Source organism: Falco punctatus, assembly GCF_963210335.1.
Source record: "Falco punctatus genome assembly, chromosome: 15".
Lineage (NCBI taxonomy): Eukaryota > Metazoa > Chordata > Aves > Falconiformes > Falconidae > Falco > Falco punctatus.
In genome coordinates this window covers 17358680-17381290 of record NC_137595.1, presented here as the reverse complement: position 1 = coordinate 17381290, position 22611 = coordinate 17358680, and the positions used below count along the sequence as shown (strand labels likewise).

The 22611-nt window shown below is 45.4% G+C and overlaps 1 protein-coding gene across 7 annotated transcripts in view; it reads right to left on the bottom strand.

Annotated features, from left to right (window-relative positions):
• The window catches only part of GRIA3 (glutamate ionotropic receptor AMPA type subunit 3), a 153972-nt gene that overhangs the window by 28099 nt on the left and 103262 nt on the right, over positions 1–22611 (bottom strand). For all 7 annotated transcript variants that reach the window (XR_013923833.1, XR_013923834.1, XM_080365689.1 and 4 more), the window contains exons 11-12: positions 17066–17442; positions 9559–9757 (exon numbers count right to left, since the gene is read on the bottom strand). Coding sequence is in view for 5 of the 7 variants with exons in the window: in XM_080365689.1 (XP_080221815.1) it covers positions 9559–9757; positions 17066–17442 (576 nt within the window). In the remaining 2 variants the exon portion in view is untranslated. The remainder of the gene's footprint in view (positions 1–9558; positions 9758–17065; positions 17443–22611) is intronic.

Here is a 22611-nt window from a genome sequence, read left to right as displayed (position 1 = left end):
GAATAGAGTAGCTTATGAACCATTAAAAAGCAAGCTACTAAACAGGAGTGAAAAAATGCCAACAGACCGCCTTGGTAGCGGCGCTGCTGCCTGGCTTGGGGATCACCTTAAGATCCATCACTTTTAGGCAGTTGCTTTCTTGGACTTTCAATATGGCAAACTGCAACGGAGTGGCTACCACTGCCTTGGTCTTTCGGGCAAAGCTTTGATTTGCTGCCTTCCCGCTCCTGCGCAAGCCTGACATGGAGCCACCCTGCCACAGCTGCCTCTGGGAGGAGCGAGGGACAGCGATTGGAGCCCCCAGCCCAGCACCAGCTCTGGAGCACATGGAGGCCAGCCCAATGGTGCTACCTTAGTAAGAAGAACAGGATAAATATTATTAGTAATGTCCCTCCGCCTGAGTTTTCCAAGCTCTTTACTGAAAAAGTAAAAACAGGTGGAAGGCCAGTGGGCACCATTAGTCCCCTTTCCCAAGTGCGGACATGAAAGCAGGGATGTCATTTACTGAAGGTCATAGGGCGAAGTGTAACTGATCAATGTCACAGCTTTTAGCCACAGATAACTTGCCATGCCAACAATTTACTTACCTATATGGACAGAAAAATCAATGCCATCATTACATGAACCCTTTGTTTTTATTACACTCTCAGCAGTAGAAAGTAGGTCAGATGCCATGAGCATGGACAGGGATTTCTCTTTTAGCAAGGCCAACCCCCAAATTTACCAACCTCTACCCATGGTTTATGAATCTGTGGGATGCCATAGATAACCAAGGTTCAAGCATGTGTATACGAACTAGTTTGTGTCTTTGTAGGAATATACAAATCTTTGGTAACAAAAGCATAAACGTAAAAGGAAGGGTGGGCTGGTGAATAACAGTATTTCACTGTCAAGTTTGTGATGGGAGATGTTGTTTTGTTGTTCAAATCCATGATGTAACTTCTGCCTTAGGGATGGCACCTTCCCTTCCCAGTTGGGGCAAATGAAGCCCAGAGAGCTGAAGGATCAGACCCAAAACCCCGGGGGATTTGCCCGCTTTCCTCCAGGATTCCCTCCATCAAGATTCAGACAACCCCTGAGCAGGGCTGGGAGCACAGCTCTGCTTCTGGCAGACAGCCCCTTCAGCCCCCCAGGCTGCTCCCCTGCTGGGGCTGGGGTGGGGGTCCGCCGGCGCTGGGGAGGGGGACTCAACGGCAGCTGGGGAAGCAGCCCGCAGAAACCCCTCCAGGATTCAGCAACACTAGTTTTTCCACACCTGACAGACACAGCGGCCCAATTACAACAGAAACTTCATCTTCTAAAAATACTGCGCAACTGTAGGAGTTTTTCTTCTGAGACTTTCTCCCTGCATATCACAGCCATTTGGAAAAGGTGAGCTCTGGCAGCAGGCAGGCAATGTGCTGTAGCTGCAGACATGTAGCTGTAGACAACTCTTCTGGAGTGAGCTCCACTCACAAAAACAGACAAGCAAAGAGTCGCTCTGGCGGTAACTAGACGTCGCTGACATGTCAGTAACAGTCTGAGCAGCAGAACGTAAATCAAGATTTGAAGACGTCCTTTCCTGGCACCAGACTGAACTTCAGACTATGCCTATATTAATCTCCTGACTTCACTGCTGCTACCCATTCGTCCTCGTTGCAATGCTGACTGGGAAATTAAAATGAAAGCCTTCACCAAGAGCCAAGCCGCCTTTGTAAACCCTCTGTGATTCACAGCCAGTGCCAGAGCTTGGGCAGCGCGGGGAGACCGTGGGGCTGGGCGGCACCACTAGGGCTCAGCACGGTGGTGCTGTGTCTGCCTGCCTCCCTGCCTGCCTGCCTGCCTGCCCGCCTGCCCACCTCCCTGCCTCTCGGCCTGCCCGTCTGCCTACCTGCTTCCCTGCCTGCATCCCTGCCTGCCTCCATGCCTGCATCCCTGCCTGCATCCCTGCCCGCCTGGGGCGCAGGAGGCAGCGCACACCCCAGCCGGCCGGAGGGAGGGCTTACGTCAGCCTGCAGGCTAAGGGGCACCTTTCCAGCAGTGACATGTTCAGCAGGGTAGGCTCGCCTGGGCAGCTGAGCAGTTCACCAGCCCTGCTCTGGATCGGGCCCGTAATAAATTAACAGAGAACGGCGTTTCCAGCACACGATCTGAGCACTGTCAGGTCTAATGAGCTTTCAGCTCCAGACAGAACAGGCCAATATACAGGCAATGATGGAGAAACCCCAGTGGACTGCAAGAGGGGATGTTTCATATTCACATCATTAGAGCTTCTAAACCTTCATGTATTTTCTAATTATGCAAAAGTAACGGTAGCAGCGCTGTGAGTAATCTATCAGCACCCATGTATTTTAAATGAATCCCTAATAAGCATGTATTAATGTGAGACAGCAGCATTACGTAAACTAGGGAGAGACTTGAAAAACCAGGGTCCTGGCTGTCTTGAGCGCTGTCATTATCATTATCACAGAGCTGCTCTCCCAGAAGTAGAGCATTCCAACAGCCAGTGATTTCTCCCCGTGGCGCTCACTGCTCGCCTCTGCGGTGCAGCCGCGGCTCCGGCGTTAACCCGCTGCCAGCTGCTGGACTGGGCTTTGCCACCGGCTGCACCCACCCGCGCCCGGCCCAGGGACACCGGCCACCCCCACCGCCCCGTCGGCAGCCCCCTGCTTATCCAGATCAACTTCCCAGCAGTATCCAGACATAGGTGAGATGGAAAGCCTCAACCACAAGCATGGGTACAGTGGATAGACAAATGCCACCTGTTATTGAAGATAAAGGAAAGATTTGTGCAAATATTTGTTATCAAGTGTTGACTGAAAGCTTCGTTAAATCCAGGCTGGATGCTGAAATCAGTAGAACGGTTCAGCCACCTTAACCCCAGCACCATCCAAACGCTTCCTTTCCAAGGAGCGGATGATGGATGAGCTGTTAATTCTAGTTCCCGTAAGGATGCATCTTCCTCTCCAATCTATAGGCTTAAAGACATTAGATCACCTCACGGGAAAGCATTTCTTTTGTAATTATGTCACATTTGATTTCCTGCTGGCTTTAAAACTGCCTCTCAGCCATGTGGCAGAAAGGAGGTTCAACAGATTAAGAGAAAAGAAACCCCCCAAGTAGATCATCTATCATTCACACAAGGGAGAAGCTGTGATCTCTGCACACATGCATTCACCTTTTAATATCTGGGCACACCCCCACCTATATCAAACAGGGAAGGGAGTGAGGATATATGGGTGAATGTGTTTTTCACACTTTCAGTGTTGAAAAACAGTTAAACCACAGCCCTTTTTCTGATTAATCGCTGCCACACTGCTTATCAAAGATCTATACAGCTCATACTTGGAAGCTATCACTTCTCTGTGATGTTCTGTTCTTTAAAGTCCATAAATACAATCACACTTCAATATTTTTGTCAGACATTTGTTATGATGACTATGTTGTTTTGCTCGATGCCAAGAACACAGAAAGCTTAAGACTGCTAATCATACTTTTATCCAAAGGCAAAAGCAAAGCAGTTGTATGAATGCTGAGCTAGAAGCAAGTCCTTCATCTTCACTAGCAAAATAAATTTTGAAATTAAAAATCAAAGAGTTTAACTACAGATGAAGCCCTTAGCGCTGCATGCACGGAGCTCACCATGGTGTTTTTAATAGGCTCTAATGACGATCCCGATATCGTTCCATGGCACAGAATGCATAATGATCACACGGCAGCTGTTGGTTCATAATTCAAGGCTTTTCCTTACCTAAACCGCTCGCTGATAGAATTTATTTCCCTTACCTCTTGTCTTCACACAACCTTACCATCAGAGGAAAGCAACGAGCTCTTTATCTTACACCTGGATGTAACATGCTAGTGCTTCAAAGCGCATTACGGTCAGGATTTCTCCCTCTTTCCCTAATGGGGCTGGGATGGTGCCGTGCTCCCGCCTGGCTGCCCGCCGGCAGGACCAGCTTGTCTGCCACAGCCTGCCCTTGCCCAGGGCCCCGGGGACACCGTGATGGGCAGTCCTCTCGGGGGACACCGTGACGGGCAGTCCTCTCGGGGGACACCGTGACGGGCAGTCCTGTCTGCGCGCTGCCAGCCAGGGCAGGATCCAGCCGCACTTTGCCCCTGGGAGCCTGGAGGGATGCGCTGGCATCACCAGTGCCACCAGTCCCACCTCCTACAGCCTGCTATGGAGCACAGCCTGAACAGGAGGGGAGGGCTGAGTTATGCCCAGAGCTTTTATTGGAAGATATTTCAAAATCCTTTTGATGGGTTTAAGGAATGTGGTTTTAATTTCCAAGGAATTTGGGGTCAGTCTATTAATTTGTTCTTTCACTGTTTTTTTCAGATAAATGTTTATTTTTTGCTTTGGTCGTAATCTGCCCAGTGTTTTTGTTTTTTTTTTTTTTTTTTTTTTCTTTTGAACAAATTGTTTTCTGTATTGGCTTCAGTTTTACCAGCTAAACAAATTGTACTTAAAATTCTTTTCAAGGGGTGCCCCACCAGTCCCCTTGCCATACTGACATGCTTTTTCTGATACCTGTTTCCATGTCAAAGCACCTTCCTCAGCATGGGCAACCAGTACTGCAGACAGAAACACAAAATCTCTTGCCAGGGCATCTCGTGCTGTTCTATCTGCTCTTTCTGAACTAATTCAGACTTGATAAAACCACAATTTCCTGCATCCTAAAACCTGTAGTTTTATATCATATGTTATCTATACACAAAGCCCAGAACGGCCTCACATCTGAACCTGGTTTGGGAAGAACTGCTTTTTGAGGAAACTGCTGAAGAGGAATTTCAAGTGCTGAACATGCCCACAAAGGTGTAGAAGAACAATATCACCTTCTCGCAAAAGACGCATTAAGAGCAAAATATTACTGAAGCATCTGGGCAGACTATGCAAGGGCAATGAGAGGCAAGGCCTTCACACAGGAGGCACAAGGAAAGCATATGCAGGCCCCTTGGTGTCCTCAAGTCAGCTATCACGCCCACGTGCCTAATGGAGACTTTAGCCTTAGCTGTGAATTTTTTACTGCATTGCAAAAAAATTCCTAAAAATACTATCTGAAGTATCTAAGCCGTGCTTGAAGGCTGTCAGCCTGTGTGACTTCTCCAGGCACTGAGCCTAAAGTCTTTATTGACAGCAGAAGCAACGTCAACGTCAAACTCTACCCAACACTCATGAACATCAGTACCAGGTAGGAGCAACCAACTGTAAGAGTGGGAAGCATCGTGCCCAAAGGATCTTTGGCTGTTCTACTGAAACCCCTAACAGGACTGGCAATTAATGCCGTTTCCAGGAGAAAAAAACAGTAACTGACTTCAGAGCAGTAAGTCATCTCATTGAGGCACGAGGGAGCCATCAGCAGACTGGTTTTGTCAGGGACATCCTGGAAACTACTGCTGAGAAAAATACAAAGCTCTGCAATAAAATGTCAGCCCTTTGAGGACGCCTTTTCCCTTAGTTTTAGTTAACAGTGATTAGCTACACTGTTAATGGTGTGAGACGTGCCGCCTTCAATTTCCCACAAAAGGCAGAAGGATCTAATGCGAGATGTTGCTACACGTTCCCTGCCTCAGTATCTCAGCCTGTAAAGCCTTGTCACACCAGATCAACCCCAAGAACACCTTCTGCAATATGGGTTTTCAAAAAAACCCCACAGGTTTTCAGTGAAGTGTACGAGCAGGTCAGCTCGGTTTGTCCATGATCACACACACGTACTTTGAAAGTTATTTTACAGAAGCCCCTTAACACAGATATCTGCTATCAATTAAAAGAAACCACCATAAATTCAAGAGCAATTTAAATTTCTAAATGTCTAGAAACATGTTCTGCTTCTGCTGAAGTTCAAATACAGCCAAGTTTACATAAGAATTACTAATTGGTTGTAAAGGTCATGCCTTTTGAATATATGCATATTGGAGGTGTGAAACCTATTAGACTGTGGTATTATACCTAGGCTCAGTGCTGAATTTGGATTAAATGGTGTTATATTGATTTGGTGAGCTGCTCAGATATGCTGAGGCTTTAATTCAATGTATTAGAAGATGTTAATTCTAACAGATACACCTTTGAAAGCAGCAACTTAGTGATTTGAAATTGCATTTTAGTACAGGCCTTTGCCAGTTTTCAAGAAAGAGGAAGAGGTATTTTGGAGCCCTTAATCTGAGACTGCGTATTAATAAATACCCAAGGCAAGGTTCTTTCTCTTCCTTTTCAATATGGATGAGTGCCCTTTGAAAGCCAAAAGGGAATTGATGTAATCCATTGATTGCCATTTAAATGCCTTTATAAGCTAATTAGTGCACAATGTAAAATGTTTCTGAGCAGAAACAAGCAACAACTATGAAAATACAGGAAAAGTAATTTCGTTCTTAGATATGCTGGGGGGACAAACACCCAGCAACAAGTGGGGAGCGTGAACGGTACCTGCCGTGAAATGGTTTTAAAATCATTTGTTGTAACTCTTGTTGTAACTGCGAGAGCAATGTCACGCTGACAGCAGTCACCGTGCACGCTTGGAACAGCAATGGTGTATCCAGCTTAACCTACAGAGCTGGGATGGCGTCTATCTGGGAGACGTTGTGATGTTTAGGGAAACGGCCAAGACTATAAAATAGGTCACTAGCTGGAGTCTGCCCAGGTCTGAAGTGGCTGAAAGTCATTACCATCTGTTCATCTGAAATGAGGTGCTGGTATTGGTCCAGTTCCTCACAGATAGGTCTCCACACTGTAAAAGAAACCTTCAAAAGTGATCCTGGTTGGAAATGGCGTTGGCAGAAAGGAACCATGGAATCAAGGCTTTATAGGAGCTCCTTCTTGCACATGTAGAGAAGATCGTGGATATCTGAAGCTCATTTACATGTCCTCCCTTTACGAGTCATTAGGAGGCAATTTTTCCTTGCTGTCGTCAGTCGGGCACCTCTCGCTGGCCAACAGCAGCCTTCAAGATCAGTATCTGACTAAGAGCTTTGAGAAACAGTTCAGCTTTTCAGCTCTAGGAAGAGATATGCCCATGCAAGCTCCTTCATGGGCTCTTGGAGAGATTGTCCTGTGCCCCCTCTGTGAAGCCATGGCCCAGCTACAAAGCCAAGTTACTGCTCTCGGTACCTCCACACATGTGCTGACCTCCTGCTCACAGCCGGGTGACTTCTCCCATCTCTAGGGAAGATTTAGCTGCCTCTCACACGCCACAGCCAGTGTCTGCAGGTACGCATGGGCAGCCAGTGTGCGAACGGCACCAACTGGCTCCCGCAGCCACCCCCTCCGTGAGGAGCATCGTTTCTCACCGGGTAGGTGATCCTGACCCGCTCCGCCGACTGTTGCTCAAACTGGCTAAATGCTGGTGGGGAGCGAGCGGAAGAGGATAATCCCCTCACAGAGGGACCAAGCATCGCACTGAACCCAGGAGAACTCCTGGCTTTTTCTGACACACGCTTGCTGCCACTGATGCGCTGGCAGCAGTGGGGAAAGATCTTGCAGGGAGCAAAATACCTCAAACCACAGAGCAGGGGCAGTCTGTGCAGCAGGTGCTCAGAAACCAAGTGTCCTCTAAGAGTTATTTCAGGTTTCAGCTATCATTACCGTCTTACTAAGTAGCTAATACAGACTGTACAATGAAGTATTTATGTGAACATATGCATTTAATCTAAGGCAAAGCTTTCGCCCTTCTCAAATCAGCTGAAGAAGACTCTAATTACCACAGTTTCATGGCTGCATCACTCTATTCGACTTAATTATTCTGCAAAAATTAATACAACTGAAACGATGCTGTGTGCCTTGAGACCACTGATGAGAGAGAAGCGCCACTCGGGGCCCACTCTCCTTCCCACCTGGCCCGTCGGGATCTCATGGAGCAGGTGATACATCCCACTCTGCCCTCTGTCCTCATGCCCCATGGAGCTGGCAGCTCCTGCCACATCATCCTCACTCACAGCCCTGCTCTCCAGCACCAGGAGAGAGTCACAGCTCATCTCAAGACTATTAACAGCACAACAAAGTATTCATACATTTACTAGACTTTGTATCCTTTCACATGAAACACTCATTCCTTTGATCTCTGGGTGAGAAGGGATTTCCTTGTTGTGTCAAACTATTAAGGAAATGAAGAAACACCCCGGTACAATCCCTCTTTCTGTATTAACAGTAACTACATATTCAAAAGAAGATTTTTTTGCCTCCTAAGAACAGTATAGTGACTGTAAAGAGCACCCATATTTCTAATCAAGTTCTGCTACCCCTTCCGACAGGTCCACTCAGCTCATTTTTGCTGCGCAGATAATACTGCCTCAGGCTGGTAATTAAACAGAATACAAATTTTTACACTCTCATGTCACCCTTACAAGGTCAGTGTTTATCTTTCAGGATTTCAGTACAAACAGAAGCTGTTATAACGTACCAGCCACCACAGTTAATTAAGAAATACTACCTATTTTTGTATAAAGACGTTACACAAAAGTAAGGCAAAGTATAAAAGCTTCATAAAACACCTTGGCATTCACTTCCAGCTTTATACCAGATATACACATACACGTATGTGTGTGTGTGTGGCTGCGTATTGAAATTTTAAACAAATTCAAGGAGCCCTCAGTATTTATTCAAGGAGCCCTCAGCATTTCATCAGCCTACAGTAGCAAGGGTTTTTTTTTTTTCTCCCTCCTCCCTCACACTTGCACCTGGGCAGTGTGTGTGACAGGCAATATTTAGCCCTGCAGCACTGACCACTTTACAAGAAAATGTTGGTTTGAATGGCATCTGATTGGCACTGCTGAGAGAGAACCAAGAGTTCCCTGCAAGGGCTGAGCATTTCAGTTTGCCCTTGGCTGGAAAGAAAAGCTTTTCAGGTCGCAACATTTTTAGATACATGAAAGTGGTCTGAGGTCTCCTTTAGAGTTTTTAATGACCCTCACAAGGCTCTTTGCAGTTCGGCAAAATGGAGAAAGAAAGGATCATCTCAAATAAAAGTCCATACTCCCCTCCTACCCCCAAATATTGCAAACCCAGCATTTCCCTAGCCAAGGTGAATACGCACCAGTGTTCTGGGGTACAAAAGTTTCACCCCTGACCGCTTGATACGGCCACAGCCAGACACTGGTGAGCAACAGCAACAACTGCAGCAATCCATGCACCATACAGAAACCAATGGCGACGCACGGCCCCCATCCCCCTGCTCATTCTGGCAAGTGAACACCGATGTCGGATGGCATCAACAGCTGCCAGCTGGGCAAACAGAGCAAGTAGGTCAAGAGCATCACTCCTCCAAGAGTTTTCTTTGCTAAAGATTGTGCTAATGACTGCATTATTGCTCATCAGACCGAGGTTCTGAAACTACTATAAGAAAAACCTTTCACCATGATAGCAGAGGTCAGACTTTCCATCTTGAGATGTTTCAGGTTGAGCAAACCCATCCATTTTTGATAAAATGCCTTTTGATATTAAAATCTGCACTCAGGCCTGCCGTGATTGCACAAAGCAGCGTTCCCCAGAACAGCTATTACAGCTGGGTAAAAACAAGAGGCTGAAACCTGTATATTAGGTGCTTACAGTTTAGAAAAGCTCTAATGGAGATTTGACAGACTTACTCTAAAGAATTCTTTGGTTGAGCCTGAATCCAAAGTGCCATAGGCTATTTCGGTTTGTTTAGCCAGGTCCTCTGCGCTCTCTATGGGAGAAACCATCCTTTCCACCGTAAGGAAGGCAGCAAGATTAGCAGTGTAGGAAGAGATAATGATGAGAGTGAAGAACCACCAGACTCCTCCGACAATTCGCCCTGAGAGAGATCTATGGAAAAACACACATCATCAAATTGCTTTGACGACATTCCATCATTTTTTTTAAATTTTTTTTTAGTTCATTGAAGAAAAATTCACATGCAAAACCCTTTTGTCCGGATCCTCCAGGTATCTGTGAGCAGGCGGACTGTGAGCCAGTTGCCGATAGCCTTTCCCAGGACAGCAAACTCGGTGTGCACCTGCTCTTACCCAGTTCAACTCCCTCTCCAATCTTTCAGTGAAAACAAGGGGAGTCAATTAAGAAATAACTCGTTTGAGCCAACACCACCAGAGGCCTGGAGAGGAACAAGCTCTCCTGACTTCCACAGACCCTTTACTAAAGAATTCTGTTGCCGGAAGACTTTTGCCTTCTCCGCTTGCCTGCTGCGATACGCCAGCATTGTGTCTCTTCGGGGGCTGCCCAGCTCAGAGGACACGAATGTACCTTTTACTGCATCTGCTCTCACAATTTAAGATGTAGTAAACTGCACGTAAATGTGCAATGGAATAACAGAAAAATGATCCAGTATCCTTCTCCCATCACAACCTCAGAGGAATTACAGACTCAATTTGCATAATGAGGTGAGGAGAGAGGCTGGTTTCTTTTATGTTAATTACAATTTGCATGTTGCACTGTTCCAGGTTGGGCGTATTCTTGCTTCCGAACCACCAGAGCAACAGAGAAGGAAGCAGAAAATTGCATTCTGTTTCTGTGGTGGTTTTGGGGTTTTGTTTTTTAAAAGGATACCAAAAGGACTAAGAAAAAGCCCGTTTGTAAACACAGTAGTGTTCAAACCAGTGGTCAGGAGTTCTAGATCCTGTTGGTAAGAGCTCTTGATGCTTTAAAGCAACTGAACATCAGGCTCAAAATATTTGTTCAGGGTTGACCGACACCAGTGCCATGCTGCTCAGCTGGGTGGGGAATTCCACCGCCATGTACAGTGCTTATTCCTCACACACAGTACTTCGACCAGGAATCATTTCAGGAGCTGAGACAAAGGTATTTCATATGTTTTTCCTTAACTCTGCTGATACCAGTGGAGGAAGAATCAATCCCAGATACATGAAATCCTTGGAACACGGGAGCTGTCGTCCTCAGCAGTTTGTGTGAAGGGAAGAAACAGAAAGCAAGAAAACTCTTACCTGTCGATTTGTTTCCTTCAAGCCCCTCAGTGCCATCCCCAGACAGTGGGTACAAGTTGTCCTACCAACAGATGGAGACAGGAAAAAAAGCAAAAGTCTGGTGACGTGCCCCACCCCACCCACACAGGGGGGTTCGCCGGTAAAGTGCCTGGTCTTGGCCAGAGCCTGAGGTTGCCTGAGCCATTCAAAAAATCCCATCAAATTATTCAGAAAAAAAGAAAGAAAGAAAGAAAGAAAGAAAGAAAGAAAATAATCCATCCGACATTAAAGAACACATCAAAGAAAAAAAAATAAAAATCAGCGACACAATAAAAACAGAGAGAGCAATCTGGAACAGGAATGTGGAGGAACAAGCTCAGGGGTGAACCCTGCTGCTCTCCGCTCCCACTGCCCCAGGGACAGCTGCATCAATCTGTACCCATGTGCAAGGCGCTCCAGGCAGTTACAATGCTTAGGGAAGCTTGAGGAGCCAACGTCAGCTCTTCGTCTGTCAGGCAACAGTGACCTGTGAGGTGTGAACTCAGAGGTGTGCCCTCCTGAGGGCCGGCACACGTCCGCTGGGCCACCGACAGGCAGAGGCAGCTTCCTTCCCTGCCTTCCCTGCGGGCATCCCAAGAGGATAAAAGGCTTCCAAGGTTCAACCCGGGCTGTGCTGCAGCTGTGCTTACTAACAGATGGCTACCGAGTAGCTGCAAAGCAAAGTTGCAGAAATATAAATCCAGCATAAAGTAGTAAGTCAAGGCATCTCTCTACCTCGCTCTACATCCTTCGTAAGTATCAAATGAGTATGCTGGGATTTTACAGATGGCTAAAGTCCTTTCTGGCCAGTTCCCTTACCAGTTAGGGTCTTGGCTTGAGCTAGTTTGTAAAACTTGATACCCTACATGGCAAACAGCCTCTTACATGGGCTGCCGTAACCGTAGCCAACTACAAAGCCGTGCCTGCTGGACTCACTGGGTTAGGCTCCCTTTGGAGCCAGCGCAGAAAGAGAGAGGAGATGGACACCCTGAGAGAGAGATTTTTCTCACTTGTTGTAGCCCGGGGTACGTCCGAAGGTGCCCATCTGTCACACGACTTCGGAAGGAACCGAGACGCCTAAGTAAAACACAGTCTGCTGCTTTTAGATGGCTACTCCAGGTGAAGCTCATCTCCCTTTTGTTCATTCCTTCACTACACACTGTCCATCTTCAGAGAAAACCTGGAGCTGAATTCCTCACCCTGCCGTTCGAGCAGAAGTCTGGCCAGTGGGTACAGCATGTGGAACATCCAGCCGCGTACAGCAAGACTAGCTTTGTCCCAGGTATCCAGGTTCCTGTGGCCCTCCGGCTTTAATAGGAAGATGAAAAAGAGACTTGCCAGAGTGTTTCGATAAATTCAGTGGAACTACTGGGAACAAAGTAGTATGTGTTCATTCTCCCTATAGTTTCCCACAGGAAATGTCTTACTTGCTTTGGTAGCTGCCCCTTCTGTTAGCAGGACAGATGGGCTGCTGGGATGAAGGTGTGCAGCAGACAAGCATTTTCCAAACCAGCAAACCCCCAAGCTCACACTGCTGTAACGATAAAAAGTCTGTGTTGAGCTGCATGCTCATACAGCATACTACACGCAGAGAAAGGTAAAAGTATCTTGCCACCTGCATGAACCAAGTCAGACAGATACAGGACAAAAAAATGGAGAACAGCCGAGAGGCAGGGGAAGGTGGGCATGGGTGGATCCCTCGACGAAGAAGGTGCTTCCCCGAGGGTCCTACATGCAAAAGAGGGGTCTTGCTAGATGAGGACCAGGGGTGTTCTCAGAAGAGTTCAGGCCAGTTGAAAGAGAAGTGGATGTCACTATAGAGTTGTTTCTCCCAGTCTTCCAATGAGCATGAAAAGGAAGATGAAACAGCTGCTGCTATGAAGCAGTCGGGGCTGACACAGCTGTCATCGGTGGTAGCACAGGACGGGGCAAAAGAAAAACAAAACGAACCACAAAGCTGACAGTCAAGGAAAGACAGACAGACAGAGAGAGCCAAAGAACAAGAACGTGGATGACCATGGCCTGGCAGCCTCCTTGTCCAAAGGACCCCAGTTCCCCCCAGTCAGTCCATCTGCTGATATGGAGACTCCTTATACCCACTGCAGGGGCTGGTGTAGAGGAATGCGGGAGAAAAAGGGTTAGTACGTAAAACATTGGGCTGGTAATAAGAGAATACTTGTATGGTTTGTACTGTGAATCACAGAAACATTTGCCCATTACTCAGATAATAATTATAGAAAAATCAATCGCAGCTTTTAATACCAGTGCCACTTTTTCTGATGAAGACATACCTGTCCAAGTGTGCAGTGTTGTAATTTAACAGCAAACAACTAATGCTTTATCTCAACATGTCATTTTCCAAATTACCTCAATAAACAGGTACTTTGCACGACATTATTTTAAAGCAAATTAGCATGTTGACAAATGAGAGGAGTAACAAAGACCTGGAATAACAGAATTATAACTCAATTATCAAAACAAGGTCAGACGGTGTTTTCAAAAGCAAGTAAACAGGAAGAGTGCATACCTTGAGAGGAAATTTAAAAGGAAGCATGGAGTCAAATAAGAGCAAATTAGTAACAAGAGAAAAACAAAATAAATATTCAAATTCACATTCAGTTTCCAGGAGAATAACACATTCAAACAAAACCTCATTTACTTATCAGAATAGCTTGAATTTTGTTTCTACTCATGGCCACAAAACGCATTTGATTTCCTATAGCACGCAGCTGCTCGCACTACTCAATTTTTAATCGGGCTCTTCTGCTCGATACAAGGCGGTTGCTATATTGACAAATAACCCTGCAGGTCTTTGTGGTGCCAGCTCCCCTTGTCTAGAATCCCTTGGCCCTCTGAGCACACGGTAGGTGGCCACCACAGCAAGGTCCCTCGCTCAGACGCCCGGCCAGCCCCCTACCTCTGCTGCCAGGCGGCCCTCGCCTCACCCGCTGGGACAGGACACAGGCAATAACAGCATCTAAAGCACTGCCTTGAGATGCTTCTTCCATCATAGGAACTGGCGGTGGGAGTTTCAGACATAGCCAGCTCTCGCTGCTGTTCTGAAAGTCCCACAAAGTCATTCCCATGGCCTTTAATAGGAGTCTCTTGAGTCTTCTGCTGTGAAAACAGGGATCTAGAAATACACCCTCTTAAATGACCAGCCTCATGAGATAATTTTTAATGAACCCCCTGTCTTTTTCCATCAGCAATTAATTAATCTAGCCTCTTTGTTCCACATGAATAAAGAGCAAAATGAAAACACATGCTCTCACAGAGATTTCAAAGATACTCTCGCTCAGAACAGTGTTACAGATTTGACTGTGTTTTCTCCCAATTCCATTTGCTGTACACATCTTACATTAAAGCGAGTTTAATAATCTACTTTTGATCCATCAAAAGTGAATTTTCAATGCTTTAGCTCACTATGCAGAAAACACAGCAGCCTTTGATAGCAGAACAAAACTGCTGGAACAAATGTTGATTCCATCAAGGCATGCGCTAACCCCCATCCTTTGGCTGCTATCTGATTCCGCTTAGATGACTCCTATTAAATACAGAGAGGAGAGTATAGGGATATATCCTCTGGAATATCCACACAGCATACTCACCGAGGATAGATCTAACTAGTCATTAGATGTCACAGCTGTTCCACACAAAGGCAGCTGAAAGAGCCTTTATCAGCAAGTACAAAAGTGATCTCTCCAGACTGCTTGTCGGCATCTCTCTACAAGTGCTGCACGCTCTCATATAAGAAATTTATTCAGACAAAACTCACAATGAAAGAATGAAGCCCCTTTTAATGGCAATAAAATAGTATGAAACATTAATATAGTCAATGTACTATAAATGGCATAACCTTACAAAGATACGGATTAAGAACGGAATACTTGGGAATAGTCCCTTCTACGGAAAAGAAATTTGACATTTAATCAACTTAAATACCGTTCAAAGGAATGATGTTTCTGGAATTTAAACCAAAGTATTAAATTTCTTGGTTTTTTTCAGTAATGATGCATGTAACTGCCCAGACTGTGTTATCATGAAAGATAACAAAATAACTGGGCAATGTATTCAAACGAGGGCCATAATACTGAGCTAACAGCTTCTGATGGACAGATAAAATAAATAGCTTTACTGCTCTCTCTCTCTTTTTTTTTTTTTTTTTTTTCGGTAGGTATTTCCAAGGCACTTATCATGGTAGTATTGAAAAAAAAAGTAGAATATGTTCCACTCGTTATATAAGGTGAACGGCCGAACACGTCAGAGTCACATGAGAGCTTCACACCCCCTGTGTACTGCTATTGACCTGTCGATAACCAGACCCAGCGGAAACAGTGCAATGCCTGCAGCTTTCCATGTGATGTCCCAGTGCTTATTTCCCGGTCCTTTAGATTGGGCGCACACATGGTCAACAGCAATTTAAATGTTATTGCTACTCATCACCTTCAATGGCAAGCAGAGGGGCAAAGTTTCAAGACCAAATTTAGGCACAAAGCAGAAAGCAGAAAGCAAACAGGAGGGGAAGGTTAACAGCTACAGCTACACAGCGAGGCAGCACGCCCAAACACCGACAACTGCAAAAACTAACGCACGGTCATACTAGGCAAAAATGTGTGTGTGTTTTACACAGCATATTATACACATCTGTCAATTAGTATGACATCTAATTGCAGCTATCAAGCCTTTTAAAACATATGCATGAATTGCATGAAATACCAGCAGGCATACGCCAGTACCTCTGAAAGTCCTGGATTTCGCTGTGATCATTAGATTTGAATGTGCAGTGACTGTGAACTTAAAGGATCATCATTACATGATAACAGGTAAAATCATGATCTTGCCCGTGAAAGCTCATGGAAGGTTTGTTCTGGACCTGCTTCAGTGAGGCCACTCAAGATCCCTACCACTATACGGACCGGGAAACTTTTCAATGATTCGGGTATTGAAAAGGTACTCAGAGACGGACATCAACAAGGGGTATTTCAAATATTAGAAAATATCAATATTAGGATCATCAATATATAAATAGAACCATCAGTTCATTATAAAAGATCTTTCTCTCTTGCTTTAATTAGCAACCTAGTTAAAGGGAAAAAATGCATCCTGTTTGTACTAAGCAGGTATTTTAAATAATTACTAAAATAGCTGTAAACTGGTATTAAAATATCGTCATACAAAATGTAACTAGTGCTCCATCACTAAGAAACCAGTTAATTCTACTGCTTATCAGAGGCACATTACTGAAGTATTTCACCAGTGTAAATATAGGAATATTTTATATATATAAAACTCAAAAAACATTTGTGGTATGTATTGTTCAATTAGGGAGAACTTTGCTATTGTCTGGTGGTTTTCAACACACTTATTTAAAAAAGAAATATTCTACAACAGTTAATACCAGTGCTCTCTGTTAAATTGGAACTAATATCAAACATGTTTTCCTACAGCCTTATTCAGAAAGATTGTATTCATGAATAAGAAAAATCTTTATGGAAACCGGCAATGCTTATTAACCATATTGACTACGAAGACAGGGACAGCAGGTTAGATCGGACTGAAATAACGATACACATCCAGGGCAGTACGCAGTAACTGTTAGAGAGGCACATATGGAGACCCGAACATACGAAAGACAGTGGTAAGCAAATTAATAATAGATGAAAGGATGGTTCAAGAAGAACAAACTAGAGAAATCAGGTGCAAAAGCAAGTAAAAAGACTAGCAGAAGCCATGACGGGAGTGGAAGTGTTTTAAAGTGCTGTTGCATGTGAGTGTTTAAAATAAACAATTCTTATTTTGCAAAGCAGAAAATGTTATATGCACCAAGGAGATGACCGTAAAATGAGATATGCAGCAAAAACACGGTAGCCCTCCAAGCATTGCTGAAAACAGAAAACCCCATGCATTTTACAGCCTCAACATGGTGTATATAAGTTCGGCAGAAATGCATAAATGGCATTATAAAGCAATGCTACTCACTCTGGAGGTAAATGCTAACAAGCATGGTGGCTTGATGATGATGCTCAGCATTGAATGGAATGTCAAAATAAAAAAAATTTGGAATTAAAAAGAAATTTGAAAAAGTAACATATATGCACCATGGCATCAGAAAATGACCATAAAATGCAAAAAGGTGATGGAGTGATATGGAACAAACCTTGGAGAAATATCGCATCCTTGCTGCATAAAGGCACCCAGGGAAAACCAAAGGCTGTTAAATATTCCAAACTCATTTGGAGGGTCGGGAGGATTCTGAGGGTCACGTGGTTCTTCACTGCTGTCTTCCAAGTGCCATTCGTAAGGGCTGAATCTGCTGACTAGGAAAAGAACTACGCTGACGCCAATGTAAGCAAAGACTATACACATCCAAATTTCATAAGCCAAAGGATCCAGGAAAGAGAATACGCCCGGTTTAGATTTCTGAGGCTTCTTGATCATGATGGAGATGCCCAGGCTCATAAAGGGTTTGGAAAAGTCTATGACTTCTTCTCGCACCAATGTAATGGTGAGGGGGGCAACAGCTATATCTGCTCTCTGAAAAGGGAAAACAAACCAAAGTTAGTCACTGAATGGTTACAACATAATCACAATCTAGAGTCTCAGGCTAATTAATAAGATGATTAATTACAAGAGTAAGTAGGAAACATTTTCTTTGCCACCTGTTTTGCAGTCACTGAAGTTAAAGGACTGCACGATATTGACAGAAGATTATTAACAAGAAAAATTACAATCAAATCTATGCAAGGGCCTCACAGCGAGGCAATGATGTACCAACATGTATTTATGTTTCTATTAGTTAAAATGGATGAATAAACGCTACACAAACTGAACAGGGAGAGGGATGGCAACTACAAAAATGTTCATTTCTAGTAATGGTCTCTATCCATCCACCTGTATTGAAGACTTGGGGCAAATTATGTTTGCTGTATTTTAATTTTCTCTTTTCCATTCTCTCAGCAAACTCTCTTGCCTTACAGATTAGTCCAGGATCTTTAATAGGAACTTAAGATAAGTAATCAGTTATACAATTTCAGCTGCATTTGGGTGCTACCGCTCATATACTCCTTTGAAACCCCATTGCAAGGAAGAACAGAAGATGGTAAAATAGCGGGGGGATAGGATGCAGAAAGTCCACCCTTTCTGTGGTCACTGAAGAACAGTAATACAGATTTGTGAGTCCCAGAGAAGCAAACAGCCTGGGTTATCTGAGAAGAACGCTGAGTAGTATTTTTCAGTACAACGTATACCACCCTATGTTACAGAACTTAGCTCCATAGATCTATAACGCAGATCATGCTCTGGGGCTTTGTCATCTGGAAGCAAAATCTCATCTCATTGCATCTGCCACTCACCAGGGTGGTGGTATACCCTGAACCCATACCCTTCCCTTCGATCAAAATTTGTTGGACTCCATGGGAGGGTAAGAATGTGAAGTAAAAAAATTACTTAGTTACCCGATGAAAAATAACATTCCAGAACAGATTTTCAAGATATTTAATTGCATCTGTATTTCTAATGCCAGAAAGATTCAAGTCATGCTGTTCAGCTAATCCAGCCTTGATTCAGCCAAGTACCAAAGCAGGGGTCAGTATTTGCAATGGAGTGGACTAGAATGTTAAAAAAAAGCCCTTTTCATTTAAAAATTACTGTTATGGGAGTCTACATACACTTCTTTTGTATTGTTCTATTTTAAACACTAACTCATGTTATTGACAGTTTTAAAGATGGCCTTTCATTGGTAATTAAGAATTTGAGAAAGAAAAAATTATTCTTATGGACAGTTTAACTTACTAGTACCTAAACCATTGTGCACCTTTTAAATCATATTTTTGTTTCCATACTAGTAAGTATGCCTCTCTTTGTGGTGGAAAAATAAAACCTGGCTCAGTAGAAATTTGAATAAAATAGGAAACGTTCACAAGAAGTGATTAAAATCAGTGCCATAAAATAACTGAATATGCCTTTATGTAAATCTGATGATGATGCGTGTGACTTCCATGAATATCTGACTTGTTCCTCCTCCTAGTTAGTTGGGTCTATTTTTTTGGGTTTTTTAAGTTTAATAAGCAGAAATGGGGAAGGCTTCTCGTAAGGCTCAGCTCAGTGCCACAGGCTGTGCCAGCTGGTGCCTCGGTGGCACTGTGCAGCCATGCCCGAGGCACTCTCCCAGTTTAAGGGCTGAAGCTAATGGCAGATGTGCTGGTCCCCCACGGCCCTCCCCGCTGCAAGCCGTCCCCCGCACTGGGGAGTCCCCCCCTGCACACCACCTCTACATTTGCTTCAGCCACTCCGCAGCATCAACAGTTTGTACTGGTACGTGTAGCCACAAGGTACAAGTTCCCTGCTTGGAATAATCAGATCAGACCATGCCTGTGCACATGAGGAAGCCACTGGGAAACCGTGGCCCTTGGCACACCCTCTCACAGCCCCTCTCCCCGCCTTCAGACATTCACGGCATACTGGGACATCGCCTTTCCCCCTAAGTGACCACTTTCCTTGAGGAGAAACCCTTCGTCTCATTTGTGGCCACTTACTGCAAAAATCTAGCTTCACCCGGCTTGAATACTAAACCCGAAAATGCCAGCTGCCTTTGGGTGTGGGTGCCTGCTGGCTTTGCAGATGAATGTGTTAATTGCCGAAGTAATAGACGTGGAGGGACGTGGGCATGGTGTGGTAAAGGGACTGGATTATGTTGGGACTTGCTCACCGGTAATTCCCCCAACACATGTATTTGTCCTGTAGCTGCTGCTTGCGGAGCTACTGTTAAACATCAGGTGCCTGCAGCCAGCAAGTGTGAGAACCACACAGAATATCACCTTTAAACAAAGTCAGAGTCCACGGCTAGCGCTTTGACCATGGCTACTGTATTTTCTGTTGAACTCATAAGGTACCTACAAATTAATCCTTATTAAAGGAAGCTTAAGGGATCCGGACCCCTGCAGAAAGCTAGCAGTAATTCCACACGAGGCGAAGCTTAGCGGGCAGGCGGGTGCCGTACTGCTGGGCACTGCTGCACAGGGACAGCCAGCCCTGGAACAGCTCATCAGGGCGCAAACGGCTGGATCAGCTAAAAGAGCATTTGGTTTCTGTAGGGTTTTCCTGGACTCGGAGAAATTTAATTCTCCCAAAGTAATATTTTAATTGCCAAAGTAGACATGGTGGAGCTCTTCCTAAGTGCTGATGCAGCATGCAATAAAGCCTGTATCTTCCTCCTGAGCAGATGAGTTCATGCAGGATGCTCCTGTGGGGTCTTTGAGGGGATGAAGCTGATGCTGTGCTGAAGCACAGACAAATCACTTTTAAAAGGCCTGATTGTTGCCGTGTCCTCGTTTGTATCACACAGTGTGGATTTCTTTGTAAATGATTTCAAATTTCATTTAATATTACAAGGGTTACAATTATTTATTTTTCTGATACATTTCTGTCTTCCTGCTTTCCTACCATTTTTGATAGGTGTCCAGTATATTGGAAACACCAAAAAACACCCTCGTGCCTTAAGTGAATACGGCAGCAATTGTTTTCTGCAGAGGGAACAAGCACGGGTTCAGACACAGGGGTTCAGGAAACCATCAACAACCAGGGCACTGGGAGCGGACCAGCTACAATCCAGCACCCCAGCCTGGATACAATCCAGTTCCCCCACCACCCCCTTGAATGTTAGTTGCACTAAAGACCTTAAAAAGCAGGTCGCTCTTTGCTTATTTATTTGGAGACATAGTATTTGAAATGGAGAGCTTATGGAGAGCTCTAAGCACCCTAAAGGATCATTAATAATTGCAGCACACCAGTGAATTTCCCTCCCTGTTATGGCTGCAGATAAGCAGAACCCATAAAAATTGAGCTCGATGAAAAAGAACACAAGCACAACCATGCCCTGAACTGGAGGGGGGTTTAAGAACCTCAACAACTAAGCTTTGCTAATCACTCATGACTAATGGCGTTTCAAACATCATCTTCACTGCATTTGAGCCGGGCGAGAAATGTCATGGATTCCTCTGAGGCTTGTTCTGTCTTTGCCTGCTAGTGTGGGAGGGATGGATTTAGAGAGGACACAGCACAGAGGCACTACCACTCTCTTCAAAGCTGACCCCAGGGGCTGCAAACCTCAAGACTCTTAAGGAGAGGGAGAAAAACCAGCAAATGGAAATATCCCTCTGCATGGAGAAAGAAAAACAATGGGATGTTCCACCTCTGTAATCCAAAAGGAGGGATCGAATTCTTTGCTTACAGACCTAAAGATCAGTCTTCCTAACTTCAAAGCCATACACCAGGGACAGCAAGAGCTACCGGCTGTGCTCCTGCCTCTACGTGCTTCTGGCCATTCACGCTTGCCAAACGGAATAATTTCTCTGCTAGTGGGTCACTTTTCAAGCCATGGGTCTGAGCTGTGGTCACTTTGCAAGACCTTTGTGTGACGGGAAGCCAGCCAGCACTCAGCCTGTGCGCAGAGCAGAGGGATGCTGCCCAATTTCCATGGGGAACCAGACCTCCAGGCACCCCAGAAGTGCTGCCTGCAGGTACACAGTGGTGTCAGAAGATGGAATGATGACTGACTGAGCACATTTTAGGACTTCTCAGTGCAGCCTGAGGTTCCCAGGTATCAGAAAGGGTGTCAGAGCAACACATCACCCATAGTAGCTGCTGGTAAAAGCTACTTTGTAGGGTCCAGTAATCCAAGGATATCAGTGCGTGCTGAGGGGCCACGTCATGGGCACAATGTGTTTTTAACACGTTAGCTCACACTTACTTAAAACCAACAGCTGATACCTGACCAGCAACACGCTGCATTGAAGTCTTAACGTGTAGTAGCCGAGCAGCGCAAAAAGGCATTAAGGTGTTAAGAGTGCAGCTGGCCTTGCCTGCTGTAGTTTGCCAAGGTTAAGCCCACGCATGCTTTCCCTGGCTGCCCACAGTTCCTTCTGAGACGCTACTGCTGTGTGCAGATGCAGTAATTAAGGGTACATCTGCTCTGTCAGCTGCAGACATGCACGTGTTGCTTCTGCCTGTGCTTGGACATGGGTCAGCCGGAGCCCATCACCCTGTCTGCGGCTCTGTGCCAGCGCTGGGGTCCTGTCCCCCGATGGGGCCGGTGCCACCACGGCTCAGCAGCTGCCTGGGCAGGGGTCCTGCATCTGTACGCGTGTGTGCAGGACAAGAGGCTGAGCCCCCTGCCTGGGCTTCCCCCGTGCAGAAGCCGAGGGCGAGGGGCAAAGGGCCAGCTTCTCCCGCACGTGGCACCGTCAGGCTCTGCCACAGGCTAAGAGAATTGAGGAGAATTAGGAATCAAATTAAAGTCTCCCTCTCCGCTACGTTTCAGAGGGTGCATACCCCGTCTGTAGCCTTTCTGCTGCCGTCAAGAGGCCAGCGCCATGCCAGGCAGTTGGTTTGTTCAAGGCGGGGAGACGTGTAGGTGGTCCCGCTCTGACAGACTGCGGAGGCTGCCCGTGTTCGGGGGACTGCCTGTCCTTTATATCCCTGCTTCATTCCTTTATGCTATTTTACATACTGAAAGGTTTTTGTAAAGACCTTTTCTTTTTACCTGAGGAGTGCTTTTAAAGGCCGTAAGGTCTGGCTGCTCTTTCCGCTCCCAAAGCATTTGTAGTTACAATTAAGATCTGTGTTAAACCTACTACCAATTAGCCTCGGCGCTGTGAAAAGCATCAGGCCCAGGGAGGGACTGCTTTCCCTGGCTGAACAGGGAAG